Source organism: Halyomorpha halys, unplaced genomic scaffold, assembly GCF_000696795.3.
Source record: "Halyomorpha halys isolate HHAL.00 unplaced genomic scaffold, Hhal_1.1 Scaffold1697.1, whole genome shotgun sequence".
NCBI classification, from domain to species: Eukaryota; Metazoa; Arthropoda; class Insecta; order Hemiptera; family Pentatomidae; genus Halyomorpha; species Halyomorpha halys.
This window is the reverse complement of record NW_027115501.1, coordinates 85,371-108,095: the sequence shown is the minus strand read 5'-3', so window position 1 is coordinate 108,095 and position 22,725 is coordinate 85,371. Positions and strand designations below refer to the sequence as shown.

Here is a 22,725-nt window from a genome sequence, read left to right as displayed (position 1 = left end):
AATAAATATGATACATATAAAAAGAAATTTTTTTATAAAATATACAAAAAAAAGAAATATTAAGAATAATAAATTTACCTTATTCATTGGTGCCACAGACATGGTTGCTTTTTGCAAGATTTGTGTAACTTTTCCTTTAAAACACAATACAATTTTTAACTAAAGCAAACTACGAAAAACATGGGAAAAAAATAATTAAAAGCATAGCCATAAAAAAAAAAAAAAAATAAAAAAATTAAAAAAAGTCATTAATATATAGAAAAAAGCCAAGAAACAAAAGTGAAAAAAAAAAATTCACTCACCAACAGCATCTGTAAAGAATCGTGGTTTGTTTTTCCATTTGATAAAAATGAGATACACCGGAATGCTGGTGAGAATCATAAGACAACCGATTCCTGAAATACAAATATTATTTCATCAAAGTCTTTTTAATTAAATTGTATTTATATTATGACATTGAGAAGCTTTATTTTCAAAATATAAATTAAGTTATAATAGGAGCCCTGTTAATCTGAAATTGTCTGAAATACCATAAACAAAGCATTATGGAATAATAAAAATATTTATGTTTCAAAGTTAATCAATACTTTGTATAGATTAACTTTATAGAGTTATATATATAATAGAGTAAAACTGTAAAATATAGAATGTGAAAAAACACACTTTCCTCATTCAGTCATCGCACATATCATACCTTTACTAAGTTAAATATGATAAGGCTTATCAAAATGAAATTAATTTTTAAATAATTATTTTCACAGAGGCTTATTCATTATTGGAAGCATTGTGGAACCAAGTTATCCAGGTGCCAACAAAATTTTATTTATTTTAAAATCGAAAGATAAAGGGGGAATGGATAGTTATGGATCATTTCTGGACCTAAATCTGTTTGACTGACATTAATAGAGGCATAAAGAATATTTTTATATGAATTTTTTTTTTATATTTGTGGTACTTAGATCTCTTTGATTCACTGAACCTCTTTTATATTTACTTATCGTCTAATCTTTATAGATTTTCTACCATAATTTTTAATTCATACAAACTTTTAGGCTACATTTAACAGCCTAATGATGATTGTTACCTGAATGGATTTTCCAATATTTTTATACATAAATAAAAGTAAAATATCAAAAATAAAATATTTGATAATACAATAATAAAATAAATATATTTAAATTGTGTACAGTTATTTGGTTGAAGAAACTTTTGTACTTTTTAATTTCCTTACCTTCATATGGTGGATAAAGATTGGCATGGTCTTTCCCTTGATGATTATTGTGTAAAAATACTTTATTTGCACTACTTAATATTTTTCATTTTAAAAATATGAACAATGAGCATAACTTAAACATTGTGCAATATTATATTTGATTATGAAAGATCAATTGTATTTAAAGTGATTAAATACGAACCTGTCTCTACTGGCTTGGCCATAATTGGAACTATAGTAACGAAGATTGTACAAAGTATATACAGCACAGGAAATATAAGATGGACTTTGATCGGTCTGGGCAAGTTTGGTTGCTTCCACCGAAGCCAAGGTAGGCACAGAACTGCGACACCAATGCTCAACTAAAACAGATGTAATATTTTTTAATAATCAAATCCAATGAGAAATTAATCATTTAAAGTAAATTATTAAACTTATCAACTTATTTTGTATTATATTTGAGTTTGCGAATGAATAATAAATATAACAGGGATATAAATTAATTTGTAAAGAAAATGTGGTTCGGATTTAAAATATGTACAGGTTGGCTTCCATAATGAAACATGAACTGCTTGTTTTAGTTTTGACAACTAAATCATGACAAAAAAATAAATATTATAAAAAAAAAAAAAAAGATATAAACATATGAAAATAATAAAGAGAAGTAAACAATGGTGGAAGTTTTAAAGGTTTAGAACTATATACATTGTATAAATGTTCTTGTTCAAAAATACAGGTTATTTTATTTAATTGTACACTAGAAACCATATAAGAAGTAAAAGCAAAAATACAAAATAGCAACTTATATTTTTTGTTTTAATAAACACTTCATAATGATTTCACCCGTTGCAAAAACATTCTTGAAACAAGAATTTATAAGACTAAATCTAGAACAATTGTCTTATCTACACTTGATCTATCCCTTTGACATTCACATACAATAATAGTAACAGTAATACAATTTTAAGATCTGAATTCCATTACATTACTATTTTAACAAAAAAAAAAGGAAATAAATCTTATAAATAAAAAATCTCAAAACAAATTTCATGATCTTTAAAGAACAATTTAATTTATGATAGATTTAAAAATAAATTTTATTAAGAATTTAAAAAAAATATGACAATGCATATACTTGCCCATGTAGCGAAGCCTACATAGTTGATGAGGGCCAGAATGTCAGATACAAGTAAATAAGCAAGAGAAAGCAAAGCCTAAAAAAAAAAAAGTATTATAAGAACTTTCTTTATACCTTCTTGCTTCAGAGGAAAAAAAAGACATGTATTATAACAGCTTTCTTTTTATCATTTTATGTAAGGGGAAAAAATTCAGTCACAATATTTACTCACAATGCATAGAACAGCTGGAGCTGGTGTCATGCGATTTATTTGTATCATGGTCAAAATTTCAGGCATCTGGCCTTCACAAGCCCCAGCGTAGAATAATCTAGAACAAGTATTACAATTATGAAATTATATTAACATCAAACACTACTTATAAGATTTTAAAAATATATCTCTTGAATATATTCCAGCAATGCATGAATTTAATGTATGAATGGATAGAAATAAAAATCTATGTATCTAACATTTTTAGTAGTGTAAAATATAAGTGAGTTTCAAACAATACGTCTAAAGAGTATTTTGTAGGGCCACCAAGAATTTTGGAATTGCTTAAAATTTCCTGTTTATAGATTTTTAATGTTGGCAAATCTGACCTGAAGTCACATTTCCTAAATGATGAATACTAAATTGAGTTAGACAAATTGATGTCATCCATTCATAAATTTATAAATAATATTTTGGGTATTCCTGTTTGGGTTGAGAGTATCATGGAATCTTAGGCAGTCAAGTATTAATTATCAGAAAAATTGACCTTAGATTGGGAAAATCTCTAGCTAGTATAAATATTGAAAGGGTAAGGTGCTGGACTACACCACAGGCAAACCTAAATAAATTGTTCCAGCAATTAAATTAAAAATCATATTATTATGTATAGTAAGAAAACTTGAGAAATAAAGTTTTATTTTTTGGCCGAAAAGTTATACATATTACCTCCTATGTAACAACCCACTTCTGCTAATTTTTTCTTATTTCACAAATGATGACCCGTGTATATTTATTGTCTATGATTCCAACAAATACCAAAAAAAAAATTATAGAAATATTTTAGGTAATACATATCTATTTTTCGGTTTTTCTATGTGAATCATATCAAAATAATGGGATCTAAGCAAGAATCTAAAAGACTAAACTGAGGAAGTTAAGGAAGGCTAAATAGATAAATTGCCTATGGTGATTGTATGTTATAGGGCTCCTTTTGGTAAGGGTGAAGGTAGCCAGGTACCAGAGGATTTGGAAGGTATAGAATACCAAAGAGAAAGACGGATCATCACGGAGTATGGAGGGCCCTAAAACCATACATTTGTTTGTAATGTGTAAATTATTTATTTATCTTATCAATTGGATGGGACATAGGATGGTCGCACCTCGGCTTACCCCCTGTTCTGTCCCAGAAAACCTGTATCAAGCTGATTGGACAATGCTCAGATCAGTCTAAAGCAGCTGATATGTCTTAGCCTGTTAAAATCATTGTGGAAAATGATTATAAATCACTAAATGATGTTTATTAAAATATCACCATCTACTAACTGAATAAGCTCAAGTGAATTTTTTTATTAAAACATGTTAAATGGTTAATTTTATTTAAAAAAAAAAATAAAGTACTTTATAGGAAACCATTTTGAAAAAAGAACTATTTCTATAAGACCTAGTTGACATCAAAGATAATTTAAATACACATTGATGTTCCCAGTTCTTCGAAAAATGTAAAAAATCGATTATATAAAGTAGTACTTCTGGTCTATTCATTATTTTTAGGTTGATCTATTTTATTGAAAAAGTTACTGTCACATATAATGCATATACCTGCCGTAAATATATAATTTCATTTTCACACTACTTTTTTCTTTTTGGCCTAGGCTGTTCACACAAACACACATATACACACAGACCCACTGACTATTTTGCGAGACTTGGTTATTTGAACTCAGGGGACCTTAAAAAGTCTATATTAAGTTATGTCAAGATTATTAATGATCGTTCCTCTTATATAACTATATATAGGATAGTAGAAGTAAAATCTGACACATTTTTCACTTAAAACGTCGTATGATTTTGATGCTGCAGATTTAATGAAAATCATCCCGGAAATTTCAAACGAATTTGATTCAATAGCATTGTAGAAAAAAAGTTTCGGGACAAATCTAAAAAAGAATACTTTACTCATAAAAAAAAAAAATTCAAATTAAATCTAACTTTCCCTTTGCTGGATCAAATGATAGAGAAATTATTTGAACTAATAAAATTATTTTAGGAAAAGTTAGGTCTTACAAATAATGTCTTAAAAAACAGTATAACTCAGAATAGTAGATTGAAAAGACCGCCCATATCTGTAATCCTCAAGGAGTGCAACGCTGAACATGGAACTGATCTTCAACAGCGATAATCGAACATAGATATGTTCTTGGCAGTCAGGTACTGGGCAACAGTTGGCAAAGCGAAATGATAACCTATCACAACTTCAAATCGAAGCGATAGTCAAATCCTTTCTCCCTCCCTTTATTTAAATGGAGAATACATGATAGATACGAAAGGCGGAACCACACAATTGTCTCTTGATTTCTCGCCTCGACTATCCTTCCGATGAATGTTGAGATTTAGGCATCGCTGAACACAATAGTTCGCTTTGTCACTTCCGTCAGCGAATAAAACATTGTCCTTTTTCAGTTTTAATTTACTATTTATGTAAGTTCTGGAAAACTCATATAGAGCATACGGTAGAGATGCTTTGACTAGCAGGGGAATCGATTGTCCTACAAAAATAATCTTTAACATATAATTTTTTTTTTTATAAGATATATAAAATAACGATCATGTAAATAATAATACTGCAAAGGATAAGTAAATATGACATATATGTTAATATAATATTATAGTTGATTTCATAGAACGTTTAACATGAATACCATATTTTGTCGCCTAAGCTATAATATAGCCGAAAAAAACTTAAAAATAGAGTTAAAAAGGTTTAAATATTTTTAAGGAAAACTCAAATAAAAAGGTAAAATATGAAAAGCATCCCTACGGTAGACTCAGGAGTGTGGCTCCTTCAGAGGATAAGAGAGGAGCTCTCAGCTAAACTGAAACGAAAGGCAAGCCATTTATTGGCTCCTACTCCTCTGGCACATTCCTAGAGTTCAGTTTAAGGCCCGCCTTTTTGCCTTCACTTTTCCTACAAGCTTGCCTCCTCCAAGACTAGATTATGTACTTTAAGTTTATTCTTAAAAACAACTGTTTTTTTATTTAAAAATATCTTAAATGATAGTTTCATGTTATGTTCCATTCATTATTTTTAATATCTAATATTGAATTAATTTCGAAAAGCCGAAGTCAAAAAAGATGGACCAGTTACTGTGTTTCTTAATGGGTTGATAAATAAAAACAATTATTTTGTATCAAAATGAGGCTGTAAAATCTGTTATCTAATTTTTTTTCAATAAATTAATTAAAATAATAAATAAATAAATATTTAAGTAATTAAAACAATAAATATGCAAAAATTATGATTACCTCGAAGAAGTGAGCAATATTCCGTTGACAGCTCCGAAAGTTGACATGGCAACGAAGACGGGGATGGTCCAAGCGACAGATCCGAAGAGCTTGTTAGCGAAAGTCTAAGAGAAAGCAAACAAAAGCAATCCATCAATATTTTATACAACCTTGTAAATTATATTTTGCTAATACATTTAACTAGTTTATTCAAACATCTAATTGTCAACTGATAAGAGACCTCATCATAACATCTTACCAACTTATCTTCGGATCAAAACTATCTGGATCTTAAACTAATATTTATTCGAACCTTCATATTTTTTTTATAAAGTACATAAAAGAAAAAAACTTTAACTCAACTATAAGTCTCTTTGTTCAGCACAAAACTACAAGACAGGAATGAAGAAAGGAATAAAATATTCTAATTTAATTTATAATAACTTTATTGTAGTTACATTTTTTGTGTACATAGATTCTAATAAAAAAAAACTCGCTCAACTGTGTCTAAGGCTAATTGTAGTCTAAGGCTGCTTTGCCCCCAACCCTAAAGCAAGATTTAAATCCAATAACATTTCACTGGTAAGTTCCTTCCTTAAGTCTTGTCCACTTTCTACCTCTAATGTGAGTGCCAGCCATTAAACAAAAATATAAACTATTCCACTTTCTTTTTTTCTACTATGGAAGCTATATTTTACTTCCAAAATAGATTTGTAAGTATTAAATAAGAAATTAAAAACTTTTTTTTTCACTCCCTCACCACGCCCCCTTAGGTAAGGCAATTTGAAAATTCGTTGTAGATCTACAATTCACAAACTCAATAAGTCAGTCATAAAAAAATATGCCTCATCAACACAATGATTTTGTTTCGAAAGCTCTCAAGATGCTAAATAATATAATATAACATAAAATAATATAATATATGCTAAAGCTCTCAATCAATGTTTGTTTCGAAAGCATTCAACCATTTTCCATTGACCATTTTCTTCATAATTTGTACGTCCAGACGTTTTTCCTTCATTCCCTCACTTACTCTTTATTCCATCATTCTAATATCTTTTCCATAATTTTAAACCATAATTAAAAGTACTCCAGCGCGGCGTACTAGAGAAGGTACTATGGCACTAAGTAGGTAAGAATTATTGCAGTTCGAAATTATGACTTTTTATAATTGAGATTTTAGGAAGTGAAATCTGCACTAATCAATATATATCTCTAATTAATATTATAAACGTTAATCTTAACTTCAAATTTATAATATTATTATAATAAGACTTACAATGTGCCTTCATATCATATTCCTTTCCTGTGTAGACGGTTGGATTCTTCATGCGTTTGTCATTACTATTCTCATAAAAATTCAAAGCCCGAAAAAATTACTTAATCATGAACTACTGAGAATTGTGCCTGCTTTTTCAAAATATAACTTAATGTTCGTGAAATGGTTAGATTTTGTGTTATGGAGGAAAAGTCACTTAAAATAAGGTTTTCTAATTCTGCATACAACTGTACCAGTAGACATAACTTGTCTGTCTTGCCTTGTGGTGGCAAGATTGTTAATGTCTTCAGCGGCAGTAGTTGACGTTAGCAAACAGACTGTGAAATGGGTTTGCCACTGCCGAAATTATTATCAACATTTATTTTTCTTTCCATATTTTAATTTTTCAATTATTAATAACTAATATATTCAGATTTCTTTGCATTATATAACTTCATTTTTATTTTATTTCCTTAATTATGTTATTTTACCTACTTATTCAATTACCTATGTATACATTTTATTTTCCACTTCTCTCATCACTTCATTTTATTAATTCCATTCTGTAAGATTATTCACTTTATGTCATTCTGTTTATATTTTCTATACTCATTGCTTGTTATCTTGTTCTGTTCTTAGCCCTGTTGAAGGCTAGCAACTCTAGATTAAATAAGTTACACCAACTTATTTGTGTTTTATTTTGACCGCACCCCCAACCATCTTCTCCTTGTATAAGTCATCCACGGTCAACTATCTCTCATAATCATTTAATGTATCATTATTTTACATTTGTTTTAGTGGCAAACCCATTTGAAACCTCTCGCCATACGATCAATTAATTAACTAGGTATGTTTTTGGTATGTCTAAAAAAAAAACTGAATATTAGTTGAATCTGTTGTTTTATGTTCAAATCTAAACATTGTTGTTTAGAATAATAAAGAGTATACCTAACGATTCATCTTTATCATTTTAATAGGAACACGCAGCAAAGCCTAATAATTCAATTTAATGGCTGAGTGATGCGAATGATTTGATGAAGAAATTGTCAGATACTAAAATGGAGAGAGCCACAGGTGTCCTGTTTCATTTATTTATTTTTTAAGCTTAATAAAACTTCTTTTTAAATCCCACACCATAACTTTAAAATATTTATTATAGAAGGCCTAAAAACAGAAAGTCTTTTCGCCAGTCAAAGTTCGTGGTCAACTAATAAAAAATATTTTTAAATTATTTGTTTTATGTTTAAAAACATTTCACTAAATTTAAATTTAATTAATAAATTATTTTAACTGCATTTAATTAATATTATAACATTAACATGAAGGAAAGGGTATTAAGCTTAAGTTATGTATGAGTATATGCTTAAAAATGTAACACATATCTCACATGAGGAGGTGGGACAAGTGTTAAAAGCGCATTGGCCAGTGGTGTTACTCTCCAGGTATAAACGAGGCGGGGTAGCAGTTCTATCTATTGTCACCCCCTATGGCAATAAAAGGATACCTGGCTTTTTTAAACAGATACATATTTATTATATAATTGTATGCATTATAATAATTCGTAGATTAACACTGTAGTATAACAATAAAGAAAAGTTTTAGTCTATTGATGTTATGTGACAGATCTTTAGTACTTGGTAGACACTTATCAGGACACGCATATATTTCAACTACTGCTCCATCTGTAAATTTCATTCTCAAACGAAAAATCAAATTTATTAAAGAACAAAAATAATAAAATTTCATTTCAAACTTTGAAAATAAATAGCAAATTATAAACGAAGATATTACGTACCCTTTAGAAATGGTGTGAGGAATTTATTCCGACCAATGTATATACCACAATTGTTTTTCAGAGCACACAATTTGCTAATATTTGTTTGTTCATGCTTAATGTGCCGAAATAAAACGTTCTAAACATTGCAAGTATTTTTCAAAGTAAAGGAGTTTTTTTTTGTCTACTGTCATACAACTTAAGTTGATGTAATAACTTAAAATACAAAAAAGAAAATTAAATCCATTAATTACAAGATGAAAAACTAGCATAAATAGTATTTCGTAATAAAGTCAATAATTACATTCAACCTAAGCGGCTATATTAAAAAAAAAAAACACTAATGGACGAAAATTGATTATTGTTACACGGAGAGGTTACACCAGTAATTGGTTCATTGCATCCTAATTACGCTGCTATATCAATTCATTATATGCTAATAATTTAAGAGAAAGTACGTTGCAAATGAGACTTTTAAACCGTGCTATGTCTAGTCCCGTTGCTGGCCTTAGGTAGTACGAGTAAATACCAACGCAGCAGAAATATCTGTTCAACTCGAGCGCACGGTGCAAGGTCGTCCGGCTCAACTCTAAGGAACAGTTTATCAAAGCAAATATCCAATGAAAATATTCTCATCCGAGAATAATACCCAATCCATTTCTCATTAAAATAATAGACTTATGGGCAGTACAAAAAAATTATAAAGTATTAAATTATACAATGTATATGAATGTACAAATTTATGTGAAGGTCAGTTATAATTTGATACCGGATTTTCGTGGAATTAAATCTTTTAGTTATCAATTAAATCATTAACAAATTTGTTTGTGATTTTTGAAAAAACCTAATGAATAATTGCTCCACATCAATATCAATTAATAAACTTTTAAATGATCCATGATACGAGCTAATTTATTTTTATTTCGGCTCGGTAATTGCCGCTATCGTGGTGGAGGTGAATACAAACCAAAATCACTCCGAAGCAACAGGGCTGTTAGAAAATCATACGTGGAGTCTGGATTTTCGTATTATTGAATATTGCATTCTGTTGTGTAACTTGTTTTGAACCTATCTATCCGATTCACGATTTATGGAATAATATATTGAAACTCAATACATGTTTTACTCTTGTGCTATACATATACTACTTTGTGCTGAATTGCACGGTTTTAATTTTAGGTGCATATTTTGACTCAACTTCGCTTATTTCGACTTTAATTTCATAAAAATGAAGGCTTGACCAAGAATTTCCGTATTAGACACATATAGCTAAGTATAAAAAATTATTTTTTCCTAAATAAATTTATAGCTAAGAATAGACAAATATGAGATAGGCTAAATATTGTAAAACACGTCAAGACAACTTAAATTTCAGGCCTTCGTCAGATGTGAAAACATAATACCAAATAAAACAAATAATGTAGTAAAAAAAAAAAAAAAAAAAGGAACAGAAAAGAAATAGTATAAGAAGAAAATAACAAATGGTACTAAAATAACATACAATATGCTACTGTAAAGGTAGAAATTTATATACAAATATAAGTATTCTTGAGTAATTATTAAAAAAATCTCTCTAGAATAAATTTTATTTATATAAAAAAAAGTTCATCGTTACTGTTTTTAACTTGGATTCCCACTACGCCTCCAGCTCTTTAGTATTCCATTTGATTTTGAAGTGGTTAGTTTCAAATTCTAGCTTCAGTTTTCAGTCTTACTTTTTAGTTGTCAGTATATTTCCCAAGGATTCTTGATTATCGATTCTAAATATTTAAAGCATTTGACACAATCGAATTTGTAGCACCCAATTGTAGTGCCTCTGCGGGTGGAAACTGAAACGTGGAGTGGAAAAAATAATAAAAATTATAACAAAATTTGTAGTTCTCTCTTTAACTATCAACAGATTCAATATTCTTATCCTCATTATTTTAAAAATTAAATAATTTGAATTGTTACTAATTGTTTTGTTTACTAAAAGTATATCCCACTCACCACTGCAACAGCTTCGGATTCGAGGACTTCTCTCGGGGAAAGTGTGGTGTAGAATGCAACGTTGGCCATGACGTAGACCAGGGTGCAGAGGGAACAAGATATGGCGATGGCCCTTGGTAGGTTTCTGTTGAATAGTAAGTAACATAACTAAACAATCAAAATTAAAAAAAAAAAATAAAGACATCTTAATCCTTTCGTGATGAAATTCAAAAAGATTCAGAGATTTAACTATCATCCCAGTTTGTGGGCGAGTTACGAATAAAGAATGGAGGTTGTTCCAGAAGTTTAAAAAAAATTCATTTTTGTCTTCTTTCAAGTTAAGAAAAAATAACACGTTATTTGCAGTTAAAAAAAGCTTTAATTTTTACCTAAACTATACAAATGGTAGTCATTAAAAAGTAAATATTGATTTAAGTTTATTTCATTTCAGAAAAAAGTAAATTTTCGCTCATTTTTCATTCGGAGCTCAATATCCTTAAAACTATCTACAGCATTAAACAACTTCAAAGCCCATTAGTAAATTTTCTAAAATAAGAACTTTATTAGAGCTCTTTACGTTCAATAGTACTCGGATACAGTTTTTAAAATTTAGTGACAATGTTTCCCAAAATTACAGAAATAAACTACTTTACGAATTTATTTTGGTGGATATGATGGAAACAGCAAATTCCACTCGTGCTACTACTCTACTGAGAGCTAATATATAATAATAATACGTTGTAATAATATTTTGCATGATATTTGCTAAAATAAATGCACAAAAAAATTAATATTTCGTAATTTGAAAAATGTTGGTTTTTGAAAAACCGGGAACTACTGAATGAAATAGCTCTTTTAGAGCTCATAATTTAACAAATTTACTCCACTTAAAATGGTGCTTTATTAAGTTTTTTGGTATTGTAGGTAGTTTTAAAGACATAGAGCTCCGAATGAAAAAATCCTTTTTTGTAATGTTTTGTAAAAGTCACCATTTTTCATTTCCTCAACTATGGTTGGTTGAGTCAACAATTTTAACAAGTAACTACAAATAGATTCCATAAAAGTAATCAAAAATTGGGGCGAAGGAATTTTTTTTTTTCTGCTGGGCTCTTGAACAATCAAATTCCCTAATTTTGTTGTGCTTAGACAAGACACCAAAATAGTGCTTCGCGTTAAAGGTACCACTTGCTATAAACCACCGCCCTGAAATTTGGGTAAATGAGTAAACATGGATATTTTCAGCACGTATTGAACCTATTGTGTTTTTTTTTTTTTTGAAGGCCCTTCTATTGTAAAAAGTTTAAAAGAAATCAACTGTTTTTAAAATGATATTAATGTTATTAATAATAAGCCTTTCTATTTTATTTCTATTTTCGTGATATCAAACTTAGGTCAAAATACCTTGCTTATATTATATTATTATTATGTATTTTTTATCATGTTTAAAAGTTCAAATTCATGAAGGATGGTGTTTAATCTAAAATTATCACATAAGGTGAGAGAATTAACGCCAAAAATAAGTAAACCTATTTAAGTTACAATGAGATGGAATAGACACAATAATAAATAGTATTTCTAAATAGGAAACTTCAAATTTTAAAGAAGGAAAACGAGTATTCTGAGAAGAAGATTAAAGGCAAAATTCTTAATGCAAATTTGATGTTGGTGGGAAATCCCGAGTTAAGGAGTTCTCAGAGCGTTTTGTAATTCAACACGGAAGGTATAATTACATGATATTTAAATAACTGTTTTGCCATATCCAAGTTTGTACCTCGCAAGCTCTCAGAGAATAGAAAAAGGAAAATAATTTCATTTGAAATTTTCTAAATTTCTAAACTAGTGTAATTAACGAGTTATAAATAGTTTATTTATTAGTATGTTAATTATTACTATAAATTATATATAAGAACAATAAATATTTTAAAATGTACTTACTTCGTAGGGTCCTTCAACTCTTCTATAATAAAATTCAGGTAGTTCCTGTAATAAAAATACTTTGATAATATGATAACTTGAATCAATAACAAGGAGGTGGTGGTTGGAGGTGATCAGATATTATAATTATTCTTGTAGTTACTTTTTTCATAGTACAGTGACAGAACAAAGTATTTATTCCGTTTAATATTTCTTACTTCAACTCTTTTTTTTTTTTTTGATAGATAGATAGATTTATTTATTGATAGATATTACAATCTGCCACACAGTTGTGGGCAATAGGTAATATGTAATGATCTCATACATACTAAAATAAAAAAAAAATAAAATAAAAAAACTCTCTTAAAATATATACAAACAAAAGAATAGACAAGATGAACATACTCAGACTATCTGTATGAAAAAAATAAATAAATAAAATAACATAATGATAAAATAATATATACAATATTTACAGAATCGACCTGAGGATCCCTGAGCCCACTCTATCCCCCACGTGTGAGGGGTAGAGCAGAGCTCGAGAGATCCCAGCGCATCCCTCTCGCCGCATCACTGGTAATGAGCCAGTGGAGGCTGAGCAAGTGCGCTAAAGCCGCAAACACTCAACTTGAGTGGAGAATCTGACCATTGCCAGAACTCCAATTGTACTTCAACTCTAACTCATTTTTTCTGATTTTGGTCAACTCAATTTAAAAAAAAAAACATCCTTATTAAATTTGTATCAAAGACATTGATACGAATCTAATAAAAGGGAACAATAAATATTTAAAATTTTACATATTTTTGGGAGTAACACAACGTCTTCAGCATACCTGATTTTTTAAACAAATTATTTAAATTATTAATGCCTCATATTAACGCTATATTTAATTTAATTTGTAAATATTTCTAGTTTTTTTATCATTTAAATACATTTTTGTTTTTATTTTGTATTTTTGCTAGAAGTGTGTTTTATTTTACAAGAAGTTGTACTTGTATTGTAATGTTTATATGCTATAATTTAGACAGTAAGGATTTTTTTGCCTAGCAACAATACAACAATCTACGGGCCCTGTGGCCTTTGTGTAGTTCACCAAATATCTTCACTAGACCCTTTCTGCGTAAATTGTTTTGACTTGGACCCACCAACAAATGAACAATCGTACTTAAAAAAATCTTTGATTTTTCGAAACGGATAATATTCTCTTCTGGGCCAATCTCGTCTCTGACCCATCAGAGTTCATCCGGCAGTAATTTATTTTATTTTTATTAATTTTGATTATTCTTTCATTTCATTCGATTTTATCTTCAAAGAAACTTTTATTTTAATTTTGTTCTTTATTTTATTTCTGAATGTTTATTTTGATTTGATATTATTTTTTTCAATTGTTAGCTTAGCAAAATAAATGTTTATAATCCGAGCCAATTTGTTATGTTTTTGTTCTATTTTAAAGCTTTCCTTTAGAAATCCATCGTCAATTTGAGGTGGCTTTAACACCTCCTAAGGGCCCATAAAAATCGTATATAGTTTCGTCAGAGAGGTAGCAAAATATAATTGCCTTAATATTAGATAGAATTTTATAGGCATCTCTTGATTTTCTATCGTCTAGATATTTCTAAAATGCATTATTTTTTTTTTAAATGGAATACTTATTTTCTAAGTAATGCTTATTTCTTAACGATGTATCACTTCTTCAGCGACGATAGTATTGTTATTTACTGCACATAGCAAGGCAGAAATAATTAATATATAGATGAAAAAATCAGATCTTCTGAGGACAAAGGAGAACTACGAAATGTTAATGCAATGAAATATGCGATCAAATACTTGTGAATAAAAAGTCTCAAAATAAGATTATTTTTCGCTAAGCAAATTATTAATAATTTTTTTCTTGACTTATCATGTCCAATATAAAAAAAACCAGTAGCATTCCGGCAAAACTAAACAGACTATTTGATTGAAACAGTCAACATAAAATAATTCATGATAAATATAAAACATAAACAGAAAGCAGTTTGATCAAGCTTACAAACTGAAATATTTAAGAGGTCGGACTACAGGATTTGTGCGGCAGACTGTCCAAGAAACTTGGAGAATGGACTGTCCAACCTTCAGCCATTCTGCCCACTCTACCTTACCCTCTGTCTCTCTGCATCTCAGTATTTGTATACTTAATACATCCTTAAAATACAAATATGTTCATTATCAATTATTATTAATAATTTTCTGAAATTACTTAGCATTATTATTTATTATACATTTCGCAAATACGAATTAAAAAGTAATGAAATTACAAGCATTATAATTTACACTGCAGATATGATTCGGTCCGATATTATCTAATTATCCTTTGTATAATTATATAAATATATTGAAATATTGCATATAATATTTCAAAGATTTATTTCAATTTGAAACATTTTTTTTTTACTCTGTTACCAGGTTATAGAAATTATTATTGTGTTAGTATTAGGTAAAAAGGGCAAATCTAATAATTTTCAGAAGACTATCTTTTGTACTTTACCAAATCTGGACAATTGTTTATGGGTGAAAAACAAAATATTTTTATATTTTTGAGAACCTACAGTATTAATTACTAATCTACTAAAAAATAATACACAATAAAGAAATACGAAAATTTTCAGTTTGTTAAATTCATCCTTATAACAGAAAGCGACGTACGATACCTTAAAATTTATTTTTATAGCTTTACGAACCATGACAGTTTTTGAATTCCTTGACATTTTTCACTCCAAATTTCAGTCCCATTCATAAGCTTCTACTAAATGACAGTACTTTTTTGTATGCATGCAAAAACTAATTATAAGGGACTGTTACAGTAAACTGTTTTTACGCCAAGCGAGAATTTTTCAAATCGGACTAGATTGGATTAAATATTTAGTCTTAAATGACTATCGGTTTAAAAAGAATGGAAAATAAATTGTTAGTTCGTAATACAAACATACAAAGTCTTTTCAATCGAAGTAAGATTTATATTTCTGTGACGGTCGTGAAAAAATAGGTAAGTCGAATTTCCTAAAAATTAACTGAGTTTAAACCGTCCTTGGGACTTCTTAAGTTTTGTTAAACTTGTTAAATCTAGTCGCTTTCCATTGAGCAGACGTTCTTAAAGTCAATATCGATATGTTTACATGACTTTGAGAATTCTTTTTTCTTAATTGTTAATGATGTGTATTTTTGAAGGTCTTGAGGTTAAGTCAATTATAAAACAACTATATTGTTTTGACGGTTCGATATTAAAATGTACAGAATACAAATTAAGATTTACCCCCTCAAAAGATCAACAAAAACACAAATACGTATGAATATATTTACAGCTAAACTTATGGCAAAAATTATTCGCAGTAGTGAAAATACTAATTAACAATGTTCTTAGTATTTTTACATCTTAGAGGTCATAAGAAGGGGAGAGGGTGAGAACCTTCAAAATTGCAGCTTTTGCAATAATTTCCACAAAGGAAAAGACTTTCACAACGTTGTATATTTTTTCTTTACATTACTACGTCCACGAATTTACACCCGTCACTCAAAAGCGACGGTAAATGGATGGGGCATGGTAAATTGGGATGTTAAGCAGGACATTGTATATAATAATTTATATTTTCTAGTATTATGTAGGATTTTTTTTTTTTTTAATTCTGCTATGAAAATACATTTTTCAGTTGCAGCTCCCTGAATTTCAAATTTTTTGTTTAATGATTAGATGGTTTTCACGAAATATAAAATATATTTCTTCTATTATTGATGAATAAGACAATTTGTTTCACCATATTTGTTCCTTTACTGAAACACCCGATTTTTAAAAAAATTTGTATCTCACTTCCATGATTTCATTCATTTTATTGCTTTCATAAGTGACTGAAAGGTGTTATTATTATTAAACATTATTATTATCAAACAAAAATCCGGATATTTTTTAATAGTATTCATAAGTAACGGGCACATCAAAACAACAAGATGAGTATTTCACCTTCAAATACCATGGATTTAAAAAGGTAATATTCAATTTGAATTACGTAACCATTCGTAATGCAACCTATTAATTTAATGTTTTTTTCTGTTTTAGAGGGATCGGAAAAAAAAAGTTATTATTAAAAAATAAAAATGGCTTAAATTCATTTAAGAACGGATTTGATTCAAATAAATTTATTACTATAAAATTGACTGTAAAATGATATAACACTCCACCTGGGCATGTTTTTTCGATAGAATTTTGAAAAAAAGTGTTATATTTCATATAACCGAGAGGGATGCGATGGGATCTTTTGAGCTCTGCTCTACCCCTCATACGTGGGGGATAGAGTGGGCTCAGGGATCCTCAGGTCGATTGTGTAAATATTGTATATTAGAATGTAAATGTGACTAGAGGCTATATTATTGTATCATTATTTTATTTTATTTATTTATTTTTCATACAGATAGTTTGATTATGTTCATTTTGTTTATTTTTCTGTTTGTATATATTTTAAGAGATTTTTTTTTTTGGTCATTTATTTAATTTATTTTATTTTAGTATGTATGAGATCATTCATCACTATTACCTATTGCCCACAACTGTGTGGCAGATTGTAACATCTATCAATAAATAAAAAAATATTTTATATAAACCAATAAACTTATGTTATCACTATGTAGTTATAAGTTTCAATATCATCATATCTTAATCCAAATATCACAAGGTTTTATTTTATACTGAATTGGACGTATTCCAAAGGTAGTATCGTAGACTTACTTCCTCAAAAGGGTTGGCCCTACTGAATGCTTAGTGCTGTCAGAACGTAACTTAACTCTCTTCAGGTAAGAAAAACGCATATAAATTTTGTTCCTGTCAAGAATACAAGACTTAAACAAAAGATAATGAAACCGTTATCCAATTTTGTCTGGAATTTTCCCATCAGAAGTGGGTATTTCTATTTATATCCTTTATTTATTCATAATTTCTTTAAATATTTTAACAATGAAAACCGTTTTAAAAAAATAAAATAAAATAAAATAAACTTTAGAGGAATATTGTAGAGTTTCTTAAAAATTTTCAATTATATTGTTTGTTGAATAGAAATAAACTGTTTTTTGCTGAGCAATAGCATTTTCAGCAGTGTTTGTTGTTAAATAATATTAGCTATGGTCAGCGAACTCTTGCCCTCGGTTTAAAATACGTAGGATAAATGAATCCGTTTTCCTAAAGGGGTTTTAACTTAGAACATTAACACTTTTAGAACTATCACTCTTCATCAAGCTACATGTCTGCACTCTTTCTAAAAACTATGAAAGCCAAATAATGCCTAAAGCAAGGCACAAACCAGAGATCACTTTAATGAAAAATTATCAAGCTAATTAACTATATTGGTTTAAAAATGATCAATTAAAATGTCAAAAATAAATTTACGGACCATTCAAAAAAACGGTCAAATAATATATATGTGTTTTCTTTTAACAACTGAATATTCAACAAACACTGAATGTTCGTAAAAAATCTACAAAAGTGTTTAACTAATTTTGAATTTAATAAAGCCTTCAAACACTCGTTATGATTAATATGTATTAAATTAAAAATTCCTTCAGTTTATTTTCGAAAATCGCAAAAAGTCACTTATAAGTAGACCAAAGTATGAAAATTAGAAGAGGAAATGTAAAAAGGAGTTTTGTATTGACGTAAAACTCAACTAAATAAAACGTATTAAAACTACCATAAAATGTATTGACATCTTATGGCTAGTTCCACGACACTAACACCATATTTAATTGTGTTGAATGAAAACCCGGTCACATAATAGTTGACTTATTTTGTAATGCGATATAATTAAATATTGATACGATGTCAGTGGCAGTTTCAGAACTTAAACCACTTGTGTTTTCTAGCTTGTCGCTAAAAAGAAAAGTTGAAATCAAAGACCTACTTCCCCTCTTAAAATAGTTCACGTAACTAAGTGTAAAAACATTGATTTCCAGAGAGAATGCAACCACTTTCACAATTTTATTTTATTTTGTGAAACCCTGTTAGACTATCAACGAATCGCCACTATGTCCAAACCCCAAAACATAGAAGTAGGGATAACAAACTTTTTAGGGATATACAAGCCTAACGGTCGTCTTGGTTATTATTTTGAATACAAATAATATCATTATAGTTTATTACCTTCATTGAACTATGTATGGAATATGTAGTACGGGGAATTATTACGATAGTACAAATTTCGAATTCGGCTATTTGATAGAAATATACGTTATGAGGTCTTTTAAGTCAAAATAACCGAGTTTCGCAAAGTGGTCTGTTTATGTGAGCAGCCTACCTAAAAAGTCGTAAAAAACTAAATGATACATTTAGGAAAGGAGTATGCATGGTGTGTTTCAATAAGTTTTTTGTTAAAATCGAACAATAGTAAGTGCCACTTTATACAATCGTATGTACACTTTTTTAGGATTCTCTCAAAACTGCCTTTAACGATTTTAATTAAACTTGGTAAACCAAAGAAAAACTAACAGGTCTTAAATATCAAATATGTTTTGTCCCCATTATAACAGTCTGACAGGGCTTCCATGACGATTTTTAAAAACCTTCCTCTGAAGTATCTTTAATATTGTTTATTTGAAATAATTAACCAACTCAAATTTTTTTAAAATTATTAATGCAAAATAGATAAATATGGATTATGAAAGGACTCGATAATTAATTTACGGTGATAAAAGGCAAACAAAATTTTTAAGTTGAAAACACATTTCCTGAAATAACAGTAATAATATAGACTTACTATATACCGTTGGAAAGCCAAGGATTATAGAAAAAAATAATATGTAATATATTAAATTGTAGAAGGTTATAAATAATGAAGAAACCTATTAATTAGGTTATTTTTGTTGATTATTAACTGGCGAGCGCATGCACAGTGCCTTTTATTTTTTAAATAAATGTAATTCCACTTAACGTATGCATGAACCTTTTAGTTGACAAGATAGCTAACTCGATAAAATCATTCTTAGTATTCCAAAATTGATTCTATAACTATTTAGCATTGCATATATGGTTAAGAGCAGAGTGTAAATTTTAGTAAACTGTTATGTTTTTACAATTCTGCTACACTTTTGCAAAAGATATATGTTAAAATATTTTAATTTTTTAACAACATTAAGATTAATATTCTGATGAAATTGGAGTAAGTTAATTTGTCAACCGAAAGCACATTTTGAAAATTAGAGCGGGGAAGTTTGCCACAGTGAAGATTGTTTTTGCTTTATGTACTAGTAATTTTCATTTATTATGTTCTAGCTCAACACATTAAAAAAACTTTATTTAGCATTATCCGTCAATTCGTGTGCTTTCTATTGTATTTCCACCGTCAATTACTTTATTTTCACCACAATTTTTTTTTTATGAATTGAATATATGACTAAATATATCATTAGAACTGAGACGGCCTTGGCAGCGAACACAATGAGCAGCTCTAGGACTGACTGATGCAAGACTCTGCAGACATTACTATATTATAGGAACTCTAATAGAAGAAAACTATCAGAAGGCAACATACCATCCATTGTAGGCGAACAGCCCGGAGTAGAAGGACAACGCTAGTGACGTCACCTCCGTCTTTGAGTTGTCAAAGGTGAAGTACTGGGTCTGACCTGCAAAGGAAGAGAATATTAAAATAATAATTTTTTAATAAAAATAAAAAAGAGAATCGTATAACTTATGTTAATATAAAAAAAGATTACGAGTCATTAGGGACACCGGGCAAAATAATGCAATGGGCCATATCCTACTGAGCGTTTTATTTTTTTCAATAATACTAATGTTGCTGCTTTACTTTAGTAGAGGCACATCTGACAAAAAAAAAGTTTTGTTTGTCGTATTCCCGAAAATAGTAAACCACCATTGTAACGAATGCCAACGGGCAGGAGTATATATATTTTTTTTACTCCCTGCCTGGTAATTTCTGACATATAGGAGGTTATCTACAGGTAACCAACCTAACTACAGTGGATGGATCAACTTTTCATTTGAAAAAAAGTTAACCCACCAAGGTCTGATTCGAACTGGTGCCAACAGACTACAAATAGCATCTTGGGGTAGGAATGTATTTTGTATCAATTTCAAGGCCCCTCCCCCCACTAAATGTGGGTATTAAGGTTTATTACTAGGATAACACCATTAATATGGGTTTGAAGTTCAGTAAATTGTTCATTACGTTCAAAGGAACGTTTTAAGGACTTCAGGGTTTCGCGCTCCTCTCAAGCGTCTCCAAATTGTGTTAGAGTGTTAAAAATTAGAGTATAAATTTGCTTGAGTGCTTTTTAGAGGTCTCAACTTTTTTTTCTTTCATTCTCTCTACTTCTAAAGAATTGATTAAGCAAGTGAATTATTTCTCATTAGGTTAAATAGCTCAGGTTTTTTTTTTATCTTCATTGACGTATTCCATAGACTGTACAACACACTGGGGTTATTTTGCGACAACACCTAGCTTTGAGACAGTCCGTGGGATAACCACAGTAGGGGAAGTTCAACATCACTATCTTGTAATAAAACCAAATCAAAACAAAATCTTTTTTATCTGATGAGCCACAAGTAATGCAAAACAATGATATATAAATTAAAATATCGCTGCTCCGTAAGAATAATGACATAATAAAAAATATTTGTTTATCTTCTTCCTTGGCGAATTTTGAAGTACAATTATGCCGACTAGCAAACATCAAGTAAATGTATTCTTGAACCCACAGTTTACAGTTGTGTCATTATACTTCCAGACCAGCAATATGATGAAAAGTTACTATTATATAATGATAACAAGAGTGTATTGGTTTATATAAAATATAAACCATATTCTTTTTAATTTATTTTTGTTACAACACTGCTTAAAAATGAAAATATAGTTTAATAATAATTACTTAAGTAAAGTTATTATAAAATATAGTAGGTCTTGAACTACATTTTATTAACAATTAGTCATGACTTACTTCTTTCCTTTTAAAATTTAAATAATTAAATACAAATCCAATGTTCTTGTTAATTAACCTCTATAGACAATGCTTTTTTTTTTATCTTTGAAACATCGGAGAATATATAGAAAAAGCACAGTGGATGGGGAGAGAGAAGCGCGCTATGTTAAAAGTTGTATTTTCTTTTAATACAACGATTGCCTTTAACTGGATTCACTCAACCTCATAGTGATAAATGATTTACCTTTCATGAATTAGGCCCTGGTTAAGAAGACAAAAATATAAATTTTGGGTACAATTAAAGCCACTGTCTCAATCCAAATTTTAAAACTGTTTAAGTGATGAGCAGTGTTCCGAATGAATGTAATTGATAGAGGTTTAAATTAATATCTTGTTTATTAGCTTAAATAATTAGCACTGCCCTTGAACCGAAATCATAGCCATAGTTTCAGATAGCCCACATATTAAGAATATCAAAACAGGTATAGCAGGATTTCTTAATTTTTTCAATATTTTTTTTTTTTTTTTGGGAGCAGGTGAATACCTTGACACCGAATCGGTTCAACTATAATGGTTAACCAATTATTGACATATTTCTTTCCTTAAATCTGAAGCCATTCATATTGTATTTAATGATCATATATTATCTGTATCGTTATATCCTTTATAATATTTCTAAAAGGAGTTTTTTTTTTTCGGAAGCTGTATCTCTTCAAATACTCCAAGCAGTGACTTCATCATTTTGAAGATTAGCTTCATTGCTTATGGCGAAAAATACAAAAACTTCACCCCCTTCCATTTGTATTTATTTATATATTATTTAAGTGTTTATTTTTTATATATTATTATCATATATTATATATTATTTAAGATGGTACAGGTGGTGGTCAAAAAAAGGTACATAAATAGCAGAAAAACTATTTATTAGTAACCATAGTTATAAACATGAATAGTTCTAATAACATACGGATTATATTTATTGTTGCTCGAAACGTCAAAACGTTTCCTTTGAATCCATTCACTTTTTTATATATA

At 29.0% G+C, this 22,725-nt stretch overlaps 1 protein-coding gene across 8 annotated transcripts in view; it reads right to left on the bottom strand.

The window, feature by feature from the left end:
• The window catches only part of LOC106690386 (large neutral amino acids transporter small subunit 2), a gene marked incomplete at its 5' end in the record, with an annotated part of 72,152 nt that overhangs the window by 7,949 nt on the left and 41,478 nt on the right, over window positions 1–22,725 (bottom strand). For 3 of the 8 annotated variants that reach the window (XR_010844862.1, XM_067052547.1, XM_067052548.1), the window contains 9 exon segments: window positions 79–134; window positions 303–395; window positions 1,416–1,575; window positions 2,349–2,427; window positions 2,563–2,659; window positions 5,845–5,948; window positions 10,845–10,968; window positions 12,759–12,803; window positions 20,283–20,376. Coding sequence is in view for 7 of the 8 variants with exons in the window: in XM_067052547.1 (XP_066908648.1) it covers window positions 80–134; window positions 303–395; window positions 1,416–1,575; window positions 2,349–2,427; window positions 2,563–2,659; window positions 5,845–5,948; window positions 10,845–10,968; window positions 12,759–12,803; window positions 20,283–20,376 (851 nt within the window). 8 annotated transcript variants of the gene reach the window in all.